At 45.8% G+C, this 13,150-nt stretch overlaps 1 protein-coding gene across 1 annotated transcript; it reads right to left on the reverse strand.

The window, feature by feature from the left end:
• Positions 1-561: 561 nt before the first annotated feature.
• Positions 562-13,144, reverse strand: LOC144156023 (uncharacterized). The gene is made up of 6 exons (XM_077687786.1): positions 12,826-13,144; positions 12,138-12,603; positions 11,514-11,691; positions 11,344-11,430; positions 8,782-8,836; positions 562-879 (listed from the first exon to the last, which is right to left on the reverse strand). The coding sequence occupies exons 1-6, from the start codon at positions 12,932-12,934 to the stop codon at positions 632-634; spliced, it is 1,143 nt and encodes a 380-aa protein (XP_077543912.1). The 5' UTR covers positions 12,935-13,144; the 3' UTR covers positions 562-631.
• Positions 13,145-13,150: the final 6 nt, after the last annotated feature.

The raw sequence follows: 13,150 nt of genomic DNA on the forward strand, positions 1-13,150 counted from the left end.
AGGTGCTGTGCAGCCCACTTGATTGTCATGCTGAATTTGTTACATCTGCCGTTCGCAGGCCGGGTGGGTGTGCAGACACCAGTAGAGGACATTGCATGCACTCAGTGCGGCGCGCCAGCAGTGACAACAGGGTTCTGAATGCAGCTATGAAGCGAAGTTGACCGCTTGCCCACCATATTGGAACTCCTGGCTCACACAGTTACACAAGCGGGAAAATGGCTCATAATGAGGATAAAAATTGCCCCAGGAATCGTCAACACAGTTGGGAACCAGCTTGAATTTAGACAAACATGAATACAGCACCAGCAGCATGTCCTGTATTTCTTGTCGTCTTGTTGGTGTTTGTCTAAGTTCAAGTCGATTCCCGTTCGAATATGTACCAACTCGCACAGATCAGAGCCATTCTACAACATCACATCAACATGAAAATGCATCAGAAATCATCAAGGGGCACACTGCATGACAGCCAAATGCAACCTCAGTGAGCAGCAATATTTGACCGCAACTTTTCAACCTTGGCCAGCAGCATTAGATTATGCCAAAGCACAGGAAAAACGAGCATCAACTTTTGCACAAATTTTAATTGCATCACAGCAAGCAGGCCACTCAAAATGCAGCCCTCCTCGTACAGTCAGTGCAGGCCGCATAGCTCCATCGGTGGTGGTCGTGTGGGTATTTCGCCCAAGGTGAAATGCTCAGCTGAAAACTGTGCTCGCTCTGCAGCTGTCAGTCTCTCCAGGGAAGTGTAGACCGGCCTGGCCCGCTTCCCTCCCTGGGCACCCGCACCGTGTTGCGCAGGAGCTGCCACCTGCAGGTGCTGCTGAGGCTGTGGCGCTGCACGAACCACGGGGACCGCCTGATCCGCTCGGCCAACAGGGCCTGCCCAAGAATGGGAAGTGGCAGCAGCATGATTTGTACATTCACACCCCACAACAGAACATTGATAACACTAGAAGCGCCATGATCTCTTGCTGCTCTCAGAACTCAGGCTAATTTCACTTGAGATGGCTGAGAAGTGGTGTGGGTACGTTTGAAAAACCCGTCACCTCCATGCATTCTCCCAGACACTCACCAAGCCCTCCAAGAGCTGCACAAGCCCTTCACCAATAATACAACTGTGTACCAAATCCAACATATGACCACCATTCTGACCGATAATGGGACCTGTTTGGCATGGGTGCCGGGTCACACGGATCCGGATGGGGGTAGCCAGGCTGCACATGATGCAGCACTCCAGAGCTTTGATAGTACCCCTCATCTGGGTGACCAAACGTCACCCCACCCCTGCCATCGCCTTCAACTTTATCAAGCACGCAATGCATGGAAGTGTCGTCTTTTGTCCGTTACCCATATGCATACCTGCCAGGCTTGCCGGGATGGCATTAGGGAGATCTTACTGGGGGGAGGGGGGGGGGGGGGGGGGGGTAGTAGCTACAACAGAATGGGTAACTTTACACACATTTTTTTATTTGCTTAACACATAGCAGGAAATGAACTGTTTCTTCGTACAAACTACCAAGAAGCTAGACCACTCAAATGTTCGACGTGGCTGACACCGCCCTTTTCAGAAAGTCCTGGAAATAGTACTGCAAGTGCAATACAAAACAGCAGGAACTGATCTAAGCTAACAACAAGCTACACCACTGGAGACTTGCTAAATCTTCAGAACCGCCGTCCAGAACGGCCGTGCTCGTGTGTAAATGAAAGCGGCGGCGCTGCGTTTCTATAAACAGTACACTAACAATGGGTCGAACAGGTTCACCATCCACACATGGCCGACTACGTTTTTTAAGCACTTCACTGATAACGATGCCAATTGGTGTCACGTTGTATTGTCAGGTATAGCTCCCTCACATTGTGGCCACACTGGGAAAAAGATTTGGCCAAAGACGGGTGCGTTTTCGGGAGATTTTTGTTTCGGTCGTACAATCGTACAAAACCATGAAAATTCGGGAGTCTCCCGGAAAATTCGGAAAACCTGGCAGGTATGCATATGCCTCTGCGGAAATATTTGTCAACGAAGCTAGGGCCAACGCAGCCCCCGCACCCCACATCACTAGAAAACGGATTTACCTAACGGGGTTTCCACCTCCTTACTGTCTCCACTGCTGAATGAGCGTATTCGCCACGCTTGTCCACCTAATCTTGCGCTGCTCCGCATTTTCTCCGTACCGGCCTATCCTCGCCAATGCTAAGCCTCCCGATGCCTCACAAGATGACCCTCCATTTGAAGACCATAATTTTTAATCACGTCCCTTGGGCTGTTTGGTGTAGAGAGTGGTCTCTCAAGATTAGTGTAGACTGGAGTCTACCCCGGTCGTGAAAATTCTCTAATGGTAGATATCTTCACCTCAGCCTGGCCTCCGCTGTCTGAAGGGAACTCCTGTGTGGTCTTCATGGATGCATCATTTATTCAACTGGGCTACTCCTCCCTTCCCTTCTTCCCCTACCCCTATTTTGGTCGCACGGCCTTCCCTTGATTAATAAAGGACTACAACAACAACACAGAGCAATGAATTCATTGTAGATTTCTATAGTCTTAAAGAACGTACCAGCTACGCCACCCACGAAACATTACCAGCCACATATATGCATTCTCCGTGTGTTTACTTTTCTCAAAGGATTAAGAATAGTATTTATCTTCAGTTTATTATGCACCTTACAGCCATTAAATAAAGGACTACAACAACAACACAGAGCAATGAATTCATTGTAGATTTCTATAGTCTTAAAGAACGTACCAGCTACGCCACCCACGAAACATTACCAGCCACATATATGCATTCTCCGTGTGTTTACTTTTCTCAAAGGATTAAGAATAGTATTTATCTTCAGTTTATTATGCACCTTACAGCCATTATAACTCACAAAAACAACATGAAAATCCCCCTTCTGTTTTAAGGTAAAAAAAAAAAAAGTGAGATCAACCCACACTCCTTTGACACCCTTCATCCCCGTTAAACCTTGACTTCCACACACATACCTGCAATAGTCTCCAAACTTGTCAATACAATGAGTTTTTATAAAGGTGTTCAGCACAGAATTGTTACTGTACTGTATTGCAGCCAAAGAGAATCTACCTCGCACCGCATAACAGGTACTTTTGTAGCGTGAGCTACACTGGCCGAGGTTTAGCAATTTCGCGTGGCTCCTGGAGAGCCATGCTGCGCATGCGCGAGGAGCAGTGACGTCACACGGCGCACAGAAATTTGCTCGCTGCCCGGCGTCCCTCACACACCCCACGCGCCCAGCATCTTCGCAGACCTCCGTTCTGCACGTGGCGGCCCGGTCCACTCGACGATCATGCCAGGGGTGGCCGGGTGTGAAACCGATGGCTCGTGCGCCTGTGTAACCAGCTTAGCTCTGGGGAGATTGGTGACGCTGCGACGGAGTCGCTTGATAAATATACATGCGTCACATAATGCGTGTACCGTGTGTGTGTCACTGAAGCAGCAGTAAGCATGATAATCAAGCTAAACCTAGACAACCAGAGAAGCTAAGAATAACCAGCTGAACCTTAGCTCACGCTACGTATATCCTGGCATAGCCGAGCTAAGCCACTGCTAATTTTTTAGGCTTATGCATGATCTTGTGCTTTGCACGCAACCAAGTTAACTCAACCAATACCTGCATTGTGTTCTTGATGCCCCATTTAAAAAAGACCTGACACCAAAATTTTGTTCCCTTTTTATTGTTTTTATCGCTGCTTAATGACCTGGCAAACTCAAAACAGCACTTTAAATACCTGAGCGCGCAATAATTAATTACATAGAACGACCTGAAAATCGCCTGTTTCTTAGTTTCCCGCGCCTCCAGCCCAGAGGGCGCGTATGACTGAATCACGGTATCACCTCACCACTTTTTGCGGACAAAACACTGCAGAGGCCGGTGGAGGCATTGTTTCGACCGCACAGCCACCGGAGCTGAGTAGCTGAGCTGCCTGTAGGCGTTAGGCCTACCACTGCGGTGGAAATTTGATGACCGCTTTCAATAAAAGCCCTGATGGCGACTTCTATTGTGATTCTGGGCTATATTATCGGCTCCTTTGCAGCATGTGGAAGTTTATTTTTTGCAAGAGTGCCTTTCTGGGCAGTGGTTATGCCTGTACCTCTGGCTACGTGCATCAGTTCCTGAACACGCCAGGGCCCAGTCACTGCTCGCCGGGCCACGCGTGTGAAGTGACGCCACTAGCTTCTCACAAGCGTTGGAGGCACACGGCTACGTCACTTCTTTTCCCTACCAAGGAATGATGTCACGCTAACATCCATTTGCTGCGCACTGCTCTTATGCTATCCCGTCAGCGCGATAAATGAGATCAAACAGAAGTGTGTTCCACGCGTCGCAGGCCACTCACATTTCAGCCAGGGTATTCTGTCGAGCAATGGAAGCGAACTGCGTAATATTAATGCTGAAAATCGGTGTCAGTGAAATGGACCTAATCAAGTGCAGCACTCCCAAAAAATAAACAGTGGCTGACAAGGCCTTCAGAATAGAGAAAGGTGCACGTTTATCTCACCACGCAGAGGACATGCCTGATAACAGGTTGGGGCAATCCACTATAAGTTGTGCCATGGACAATGTGTTCATTTGAAACAGCACTGCGAAGCTTGGCTTCAGCAGGTGCCACAATTTCAGCACTCATACTGAACCATGCGCATGTACTGCAGTATTGCTCAAACAAAAGTCTTTCAAAATGGCAGTCTTGGGCAGTAACTAGTTACTAGTTAGGCATTACCAGTAACTAGTTACTTTTTTCAGTAACTTGTAACTTTGTTTTATTATAAAGTTTATCCACCAGCAACACTTCTTAAAAACCGAGGTACAATTCGCGCTTCTCATTTTTTGTTACTATTTTCTTTCCCATATATCCTCTCCACCTTTAACTTTTCCACAACACGGTTTCCTCGCAGTTTAGGAGACGTAGTTGCTCCGAGGATTATTTTCCCTGCAGAAGAACGAGGACAGAGATCCGTCTTTAAGGGGGTTTCTTATAACTTTTCTTTCGTCATGAGTCGAGCGAAAAGAAGAAAAAGAACGAGAAACTGGAAATTAGAGCTCCGAAAGAGGGAAGCTCACGGATACCAACTTTGAGAAACAGATCATCCCAAGTTACAATAATTTTTGCAAATAGATTTCCCGACACCAAGGGTCCATCAACAAAAAAGTTGGTGCAACAAAATGAGGCATACACAACAATTGTTGGTGTTGGGCTTGAGTGTGCCCCCTTCCATGTTCCCTTCGTCTCGGGTTTTACCATGCGCAGTTTCGAGTATGGCTGAATGCCTTTGTACGTCTCTATCAAATAAACTCTGTCACTTGATTTGTGATCTATTACCTAGTTTTACACAGTAACGAAAAATTAACGACGTTACCTTTTCACACTAACTGTAGCTATAACAAGTTACTCTTCAAAACTCAGTAACTGTAACAGTAATGGAGTTACTATTCTGGCTCAGGTAACTGCAACTGTAACACCATTACTTTTTATTGGTAATGTGCCCGTGACTGCAAAATAGGCACATGCACAGAATACCACTACAGAACGATTGTGCTTGTTATCTTCTAGTCTGAATGGTGTTTATAGGACGGTCCCGAAGAACATCAGCAAAAGCAAAATTCAGAAGCTGTGCTCTGCAGACAATGTATACACAGCTTGTGCTTTGATTAACTGAAGCCACTGATTGTAGGTGCCTTTGAGTAGCTGCCGCTCTGGCAGACAAAGTTCTAGCAAACCTGTATCAAACGCACTCAAGTACTGGAAATTATGTACTACAAAGTGGGGCACAAGAGGAGCACCATGGGGCAGCAGCTAGCTCGGCTCATCACGGAGTTCAAGGACAATTTGCCCTGCACACTAATTGTCACTGCTACAAATGGTTGCAAGAAACGGTCAATACTGCTGTGCCAAATGGTTTCAGTTAGCTGTGTACTAGTGCTTGGAAGCAAAGGATCCAGGCAGTCACGTTGCTAGTGGCTGTCAGTGAGATGCCATTACATTCTTCCGGTTGTGCAACAGATTTGTGTTCATTAACTGCTTCATTTCCCCTTGAGTCCCTCCCTGGTTTAAAGGTCAGACTGATGTTTTACCACAGGAAAACAGGAAGATGCCGGCCAGTTAAACTGGGCAAAGTGGCCAAAGAATGCTACTAGCCTTTAAATAAATCCTCTACGAATATAGAAGCATGCCGATAGAGGTGGTTGTTAACAAAGGGATATTACTGCAATTAATAAAACCCGAACTGCCCGTCGGTAAACACAAGAATGCTATCAAGCCGCAGGTTCACGCGTCACGCGAGGGGCCTGTGAACCGGAGAAGATGAAGAATGAAATAAAAGCAACTTTGCTCCATCAACAATCAATCCTGGCGTCAGTACTGATTCCCCTCACAACGTAAGGAACAGAAAGGGTCCTGTTTCCCGTCTAACAGCAAAATGGGAATGCAGGCTTCCCCGGTTAACACTGCGATGAGAAAGACAAAACTGCGGTCACACCTGCATCACCGCTTCTGCCTGTGCGCAAATAAATGCACTGCAAAAGGGCACCCCTCCCACTATGCCCCACAAGGCTTCAATCAAGGCAAGTAAAAAAAATTGAAGCCCGCGGACAACGCTCAAGAACTTGTGCCCTACAAACTACTTTCATTCACACAGGCAAGCTCTCAAGTTTAGTGGCGTGATCAACACCTACCCCGAGACTTAAGTTTCCTTTTTGATCAATGAAATGTCTCTGTGCATTATTAGACATTTTGTTCGGCCCCAAAAACTAATATGTGGGGAAATTTTTTCCGCCCTTAATAATAATAATAAAAAGCATTGACCAGTTTGTTATCCAGCTACCAATCACATTCACATCAAAGAGTTTGCCTTCATCAGTACTGCAGTTCATTGGTTTTGTCTGCACCAGTTTCCTTGACGTATTCTTTTTATCCATAGCAGGGCATTTCCATGCACACAAATCTCCAGCTGCAAGTCAGTCCTTCTTCCTTTTTTGGCCTGAAACTTAGTTTCTGCCTCTTTTACACACATACTTTATTCTCTATTTAATAGAGATTACAAGTTACTGAAAGCTCTGATGCAGATTACATTACAAAAAACATTTTTATGCATGCATACACGCAAACACACATTCTAAAGTTACTGCAGTCACAGCCATCTTGACCTTAAGAACCACATTGACTCCAATAAAAATTTTCAACTCGGCAATCTGACATACACAAGCTGCTTGTGTGTGTCGTCCTTCAAAATGGGCATCTGCAAGAGGGGTTATAAGATCTGAGGTCAAGGCTGCAGAAAAACTTGCGTTTCATAGTTAAGACCTCAGCGGGGGCACTGCTTGAAAAAAAAACACTCATGTAGTGCAGGTCCCTCAATCTTTCTCTTTCTTTATTAGGAATGCCTGCTGTTTGTTCGGCTAGTAGGTCAACGATGACTTTTGAGAGTTGCAGCGCAAAGAGATGAGAATGACAGAATGAAATAAAAACAGTAACAATAGACACAATATTCCAGGCAAGTGCGAAGTTGGCTTAGTGCTCTAGCTGTGCTTTGCTGGTTCAGTGTTCTATGTTGCTATCACGCCTTGTCCTTGGCTTTTTACTGCGAAGCAGTATAGGTCAAAGCCCCCTAGTTTTCATTCCGGTGGAGCCGCTTCACTCGGCGCCACTCCGGCGTCTTTCACGTTCAAGCACGTGCACATAAGCAATTGCTGGTTTATGCGTGCACGTGTGGAGGAGGAGGAGGAGGGGGGTGGGGGGGGTGCACGCGAAGATATAGGTTTCACGCCCTCACTGATGATATATCCATTGTGCGGGCTGGAGGCTTACACGTGGATGTCAAACAGCTGAATGCGACCAGTCTGTTGTCTTCACTGGACGAGTGGATTGGATTGTGTGTTACAGACAGTAAGAAGTAAGATGTCTACAACGTGGGAGAAAAACAGACAGCTTCATGTTTGTTTGCTAGAATAAAGCTCGAGTCTTCGCAAGTTTCATTCAGCCAAATGGCTAGGAAGTATGCTTAATCACAAATTACAAACAAACGTAGTTTGTTTTGTGCACTCCGTCGACTGCGTCCAGCCTTGTAGGTCATCTATCTTCACAGAATGGAAGGGCATTAATTTTTTAATTTGGTGGTGCCCAGCCTAGTGATTGTGCAAGTCTGCTTGGTCATTTCCAATAAAAATGAGCTGGTAGTCAGCCTGTTTTATTTACTCATTCCTGTCATCCTAATCTCCCTGTGCTGCAACTCTCAAAAATTTCTATGTTAATTTTTAGACAATAATTCGGTGTCCTTCAGCATTGATACTGAAGATAGATTGCCCTTAGGATAAAAATTTTGCAGACACCCACTTCGGTTTTATTCTTGAATATTTTGAACTGTTGCCATTCATTATATCCTTCAAGGCACAAAAGAGCCAAGACTCCTCGTCAAAGGTTTGTAGGCTGCAGGTGATGCGACACTGATTTGCTTTGTGATGAGACGCTGTCTACTCAAATGTTTTGTTAACCCATTACAAACCCTGGTTTTGTCAAGCACAATTTCAGTGGGAATACATTCTCACAATCCATTAAGTGCCACTTGTTGGATTTACCTGCGAGTCATCACGGCCACTGTCACCAAATTATGGCAGGAGGATGGCGAAAGGGATACAATAGCATTCTTCAGCACCCATTTGTCATGAAAAACTACACACAAACTGGACACTCTACCCGCAGCACTACACACACACACACTAAACGCTATTTCAAAAAGTGAGAAAGAAATATATATGGACGGAGCGCTTTACCTGCTCCAAAAGACGCAGAAGGAACTGCAGTAGTTCTACCTTGGCGAAGATTTTTCTGAAAGCAAAAAGAAACAAAAAGAAGAGAGGGGGGAGAGAGCCATTTTTTGTGCCCCCGTGCAGCAGTGCAACGCCCATTTTGTCGGAGCACGAGTAAACAACATAGCTGTGAATACTGTGAATGGCCTTTTTATTTGCCAGGTAAAAAATATCTCATGATTTTGCAGCTCCAACTTTAACAACAGAAGCTTCAGAACATTTTAGGTGCTACATTTCATGAAAGAACATGGCTCAATAACAGTTGTTTCCATCAATGTCTTCAAATGTAAACCCTTACATGTATTTCATTATCCCGCTCTTGTTCAACAGTCAAATAGGAAACATTAGTACAAGTGTGCACATACTAGTGATGAACAGACATCGGGGTAAACTTGCGAGCTGGTGTGGGCGTGATCAACGCACACAGTGCAGCGACTCAAACTGCCTGTATTTAGGCAGCTCGCGATTGCTTGATGATGAATGCATTATTCCCCCTCCGCACAACATTACAGTTCCAATATGCAGGGTATTACACAAATAAATGAGCACATTTAAAAAAATTTCCCTGTCAAACCGCTGCTCCGTTCATGCCCAAACTTTATATGAAGGTCGCATTTTGTGATCTATTTTGTTTAACACGAAGAACGAAGGTGGCACTCACCTGCTTATTTAGAAAATAAATAAATGCGATTTTAATCTACAGAAAAACGTCGGCCAATTTGGACGCTCATGCTGAACTTGGAATGGTGCCGCCACCTGCCGTATGCAGAACGAAATGCACAGTAGTGGTTCATGGGAAGGAGCGAAATGTGGCAGCAGAAGATCAGAAAACCTCTTTTGTCGATAGTTTATGACGGTCACAAATAGTTACAAAAGAGTTCATACAAATTATAATGAAATATTCCCACAATTCATTGTTACCAATTTTAATAAACATTTTTTTTAATCTGCTTTCGGATCGTCTGTCGTCTGCTGTGCCAGGCCGCCCAGCTTTCCAAAATCAGACTCGCAACTCCTTCTTCATAGTTTGTTCTCATTTAGCTATTGTGTACGTCCGCGTCAGTGCTTGTGATGTGCCATTGCGAGACCTTTGACTTCAGGTGAAAAGGCATTGATTAATTGATTGTAGGGTTTAACACATCGACACAATGCAGGCGATGAGGTGCGCCGTAGTGGACGGCTCCGGGTTAATTTTGACCACCTGGGGATCTTTAACGTGTGCCGTAATCTCATACACACGGGCATTCTTGCTTTTCGCCTCCATCAGAAAAGCAGCCGCCACGGCCGTGAATTGAACCCGCGACCTCGTGCTCAGCAGCACAACGCCTTAGCCACTGAGCCACATCGGCGGGTAGGTGAAAAGGCAGCCTGTTCGTCTGCAGTGAATTATGTCTTAACGAGTTTGATTTTAGAAAGCTGGGTAACCTTGACAGCAGACAATCCAAAAGCCAATGGGGAACAAAAGAAAAAGCGAAACCAGTCTACAGTAGACTCCCCTTGATATGGAGTCCACAGGGATTGCAAAAAACTTCGAACTAACCGAACTTCCAATTAAACAGAAAGCACATTGCCATTAGTCCAACACGTCTCCCTTTTTGATTTTGCTCAGAATCTCAACTTTCATCGGAAGTTCGAGCGTACAGCAGTTTGCCCCGACAGTTGAGACTTATCGCTAAATTTGAAGCCTGAAGCGTCCACCACGCAGACTGCTTACATGGAGCTGTGTGCCACAAAGAAGGTTAAGGACCTGAAAACAGAGAGGTGCGTGTACTGGCGCGAGTCTCAGCTGACCTGCCGCTTTACGACTGTGCCAGTTGCCATGGCGCCGACATATTGCAGAGCATGGGGGTGTTTTGGTGCTTAAAAAATGCATGTAAAATTGCCAAGACCACAGAATCACTTCAATGTAACCGAAAATTAAAATTAAGCGACTTCGAATTATTGAAAGTCGACTGTACAGGTACTGGTAGCAATAAAGCGTAGGAATATTTCATTATGATTCGTATGAACTCTCATGTAACTATATGTGACCATCACAAACTATCGATGAAAGAGGTTTTCTGATCTTCTACCGCCCCTATTGGCTCTCTCCCATGAACCTCCATTGCGTTTCTTTCCCCATGCAGCAGGTGGCGTTGCCATTCCAAGTTTACCCTTAACGTCCGTATTGGCCGCCATTTTCCCATAGGCGAAAATAGTTTATTTTCTGAATAAACACGAGTGCCTCCTCTGTTCTAGGCATTAAACAAAACAGACCACAAAATGCGACCTTCATGTAGAGTTCGGGCACAAACAGACCAGTGGTTTGACCAGAAAATTTTTTTAAAGGACGCTCATTTAGTGATGCAACACCCTGTACATGATCAGTAGAGGGTCTTTAAAACTATGTTCCCAATAAATTCTAAGGGACAGTTTGCCTCAAGCGTCTGAAAGGCTCGTTTTCCTTGAACTGCAGAAAATTCACAAAAGCTAGGTTGGCAGCTACCAAAAGCAGCAGGAATGTTCCTAAAATACAACGCTACTTACCAGGCACTCTTTTACATCTGGAGGCATTGAGAGCAAGAGATGGATGCTCTGCAACACATTCTGGCTGGCCGTTTTCACTTGGCTCACCTGAAAAAAAGAAAAGTAACAATGATGAACCCCGCTTTACGGGAAGTCACAAGAGGTTACATCGATTACATGGACTTTCTTACATGGTCTTGAACAGCTCCTGCTTGAAATGCAGAGTAGAATTGCAACCGCAGTTCTTCCATTGAAATGTCATGAAAGCCAGGATATGACGCAGAATTTCCAAATGGCCCATAAGATGTAAACAGCCACTGGCCACCTTCCTCCCACGACTTCATATCGGACAAAACAGTAACCTCATCACTAAAAAAGAAACAAGCAAAAACAATTAGGTCAGTAAGCCCAGAAACGTACCGTTCTCTTGAGAGGCTACTCTAAGCAGACAGTGTAGTGCCTTATGGTTGGGCCCAGGCCTTTGTGAACCCATTGACATGTGCAGCACTGCTGGTAATGATCAGTCTGCTTTGTGGATGTGGCCCCTTATTTTTACTCTTACCCATCCACTCCTCTCCAGGTGTCGAAATGCTCAAGGCCTAATGTTACAGCCAAACATTTTGACGAGAGGGGCTGCATTCTGTGGGCACTGTCCCCTACTCAAGGCAACGATTTCGCTAATTCATGGCTAACAATTTGCCATGCCCATAATGGCACCAGATTTAAAACTGTTTTGTCGTCTCCAGAGTACAGCCTTTTTCTTTTTTCATCAGGCAATGACAGGCTGCTATGTGACATATAGAACGCTTGCTTACACGGACAGCTCGCTAGAGCCCCTGCGACTGCCGGTTCTGGCGCCATCCTGCAGAGCCTTGTTGAAGTCGAATCTTTGTGCCGCCACCCTTGACGCTGTGTCATCTCTACCGGCGTTGCCGCGATGTAGCTGAAACCGGTTACCGTGCTGTGGCTCATAGCTGTAGTAATTACTGTCGCCGCGTCGATTCGTCGCTGGCGAGTACTGAGTATCTGCGTCGTATCTTCCCTGGTAGCCTTCATTCCGATACGACGACCTGGTCTGTCGCTCGCCGTGAGTATCTGCGTCGTATCTTCTTTGGTAGCCGTCATTCCGATACGACCTGGTCTGTCGCTCGTCGTAGGTATCTGCGTATCTTCTTTGGTAGCTTTCATTCCGATATGGCCTGGTCTGTTGCTCCTCCCGTATACATTGTTCGAGTGTGGCGTTGAAATCAAAGGTGCTGTGCTTTCTACTTCTTGAGTGACCTGAAAAGAATAAAATACAAAACGAGGCGGATCGAATGCCGCCATTTGGTACATATTTTGGCGTGAAACAGCGCGACAACACAAGACGACACAGACGCAGCGCTGCGTACTCTTTTCTGTCGTCTTGTTTTCGCGCTATTTCACGCCAAAAGAGCAAAACGTGCTAGAAAGAAAAAAAATGAACGCTGTATAAGCACAAAATTGAAACAATTGAAGCCTTACTCGGTTCTACGTATTCTTCTTCGTCATAGTCATCTGGAGGGTGTAAATTACGGCATCGGTCGCCAAAGCGGCACCTGCCTTGCATATAATACCAGCAAACTGTCGACATTGCTGAAACGCACTTTGCGGTATTCGCACGGACACAGAAAATTTGCGCGCTAGTAAGGGCCTGTCACCGTTAGAAACGAGCCACAGCCTCCTGTGGGCTATGAACGAGCACGACGCACACCAATCTCAGCGTAGCAAACATGCCGCGTTTTCGCCGTTGTAAACAAATGACCACGAGCGGCTCGAAACCGTCTCGAGCCGACGTGAAATGACTTGA

This window comes from Haemaphysalis longicornis, unplaced genomic scaffold (genome assembly GCF_048455015.1).
Source record: "Haemaphysalis longicornis isolate Haplotype H1 unplaced genomic scaffold, Haemaphysalis longicornis Haplotype H1 scaffold_1, whole genome shotgun sequence".
Lineage (NCBI taxonomy): Eukaryota > Metazoa > Arthropoda > Arachnida > Ixodida > Ixodidae > Haemaphysalis > Haemaphysalis longicornis.

Bases quoted from the DNA above. Each gene is read 5' to 3' on its own strand.
- LOC144156023 (XM_077687786.1), bottom strand. From the start codon at position 12,934: ATGTCGACAGTTTGCTGGTATTATATGCAAGGCAGGTGCCGCTTTGGC. The intron at 11,692-12,137 runs GTAAGCAAGCGT...TTTCTTTTTTAG, and splicing joins GGCTCTAGCGAGCTGTCCGT to TGATGAGGTTACTGTTTTGT. The intron at 8,837-11,343 runs GTAAGTAGCGTT...TTTTGCTTTCAG, and splicing joins CAGATGTAAAAGAGTGCCTG to AAAAATCTTCGCCAAGGTAG.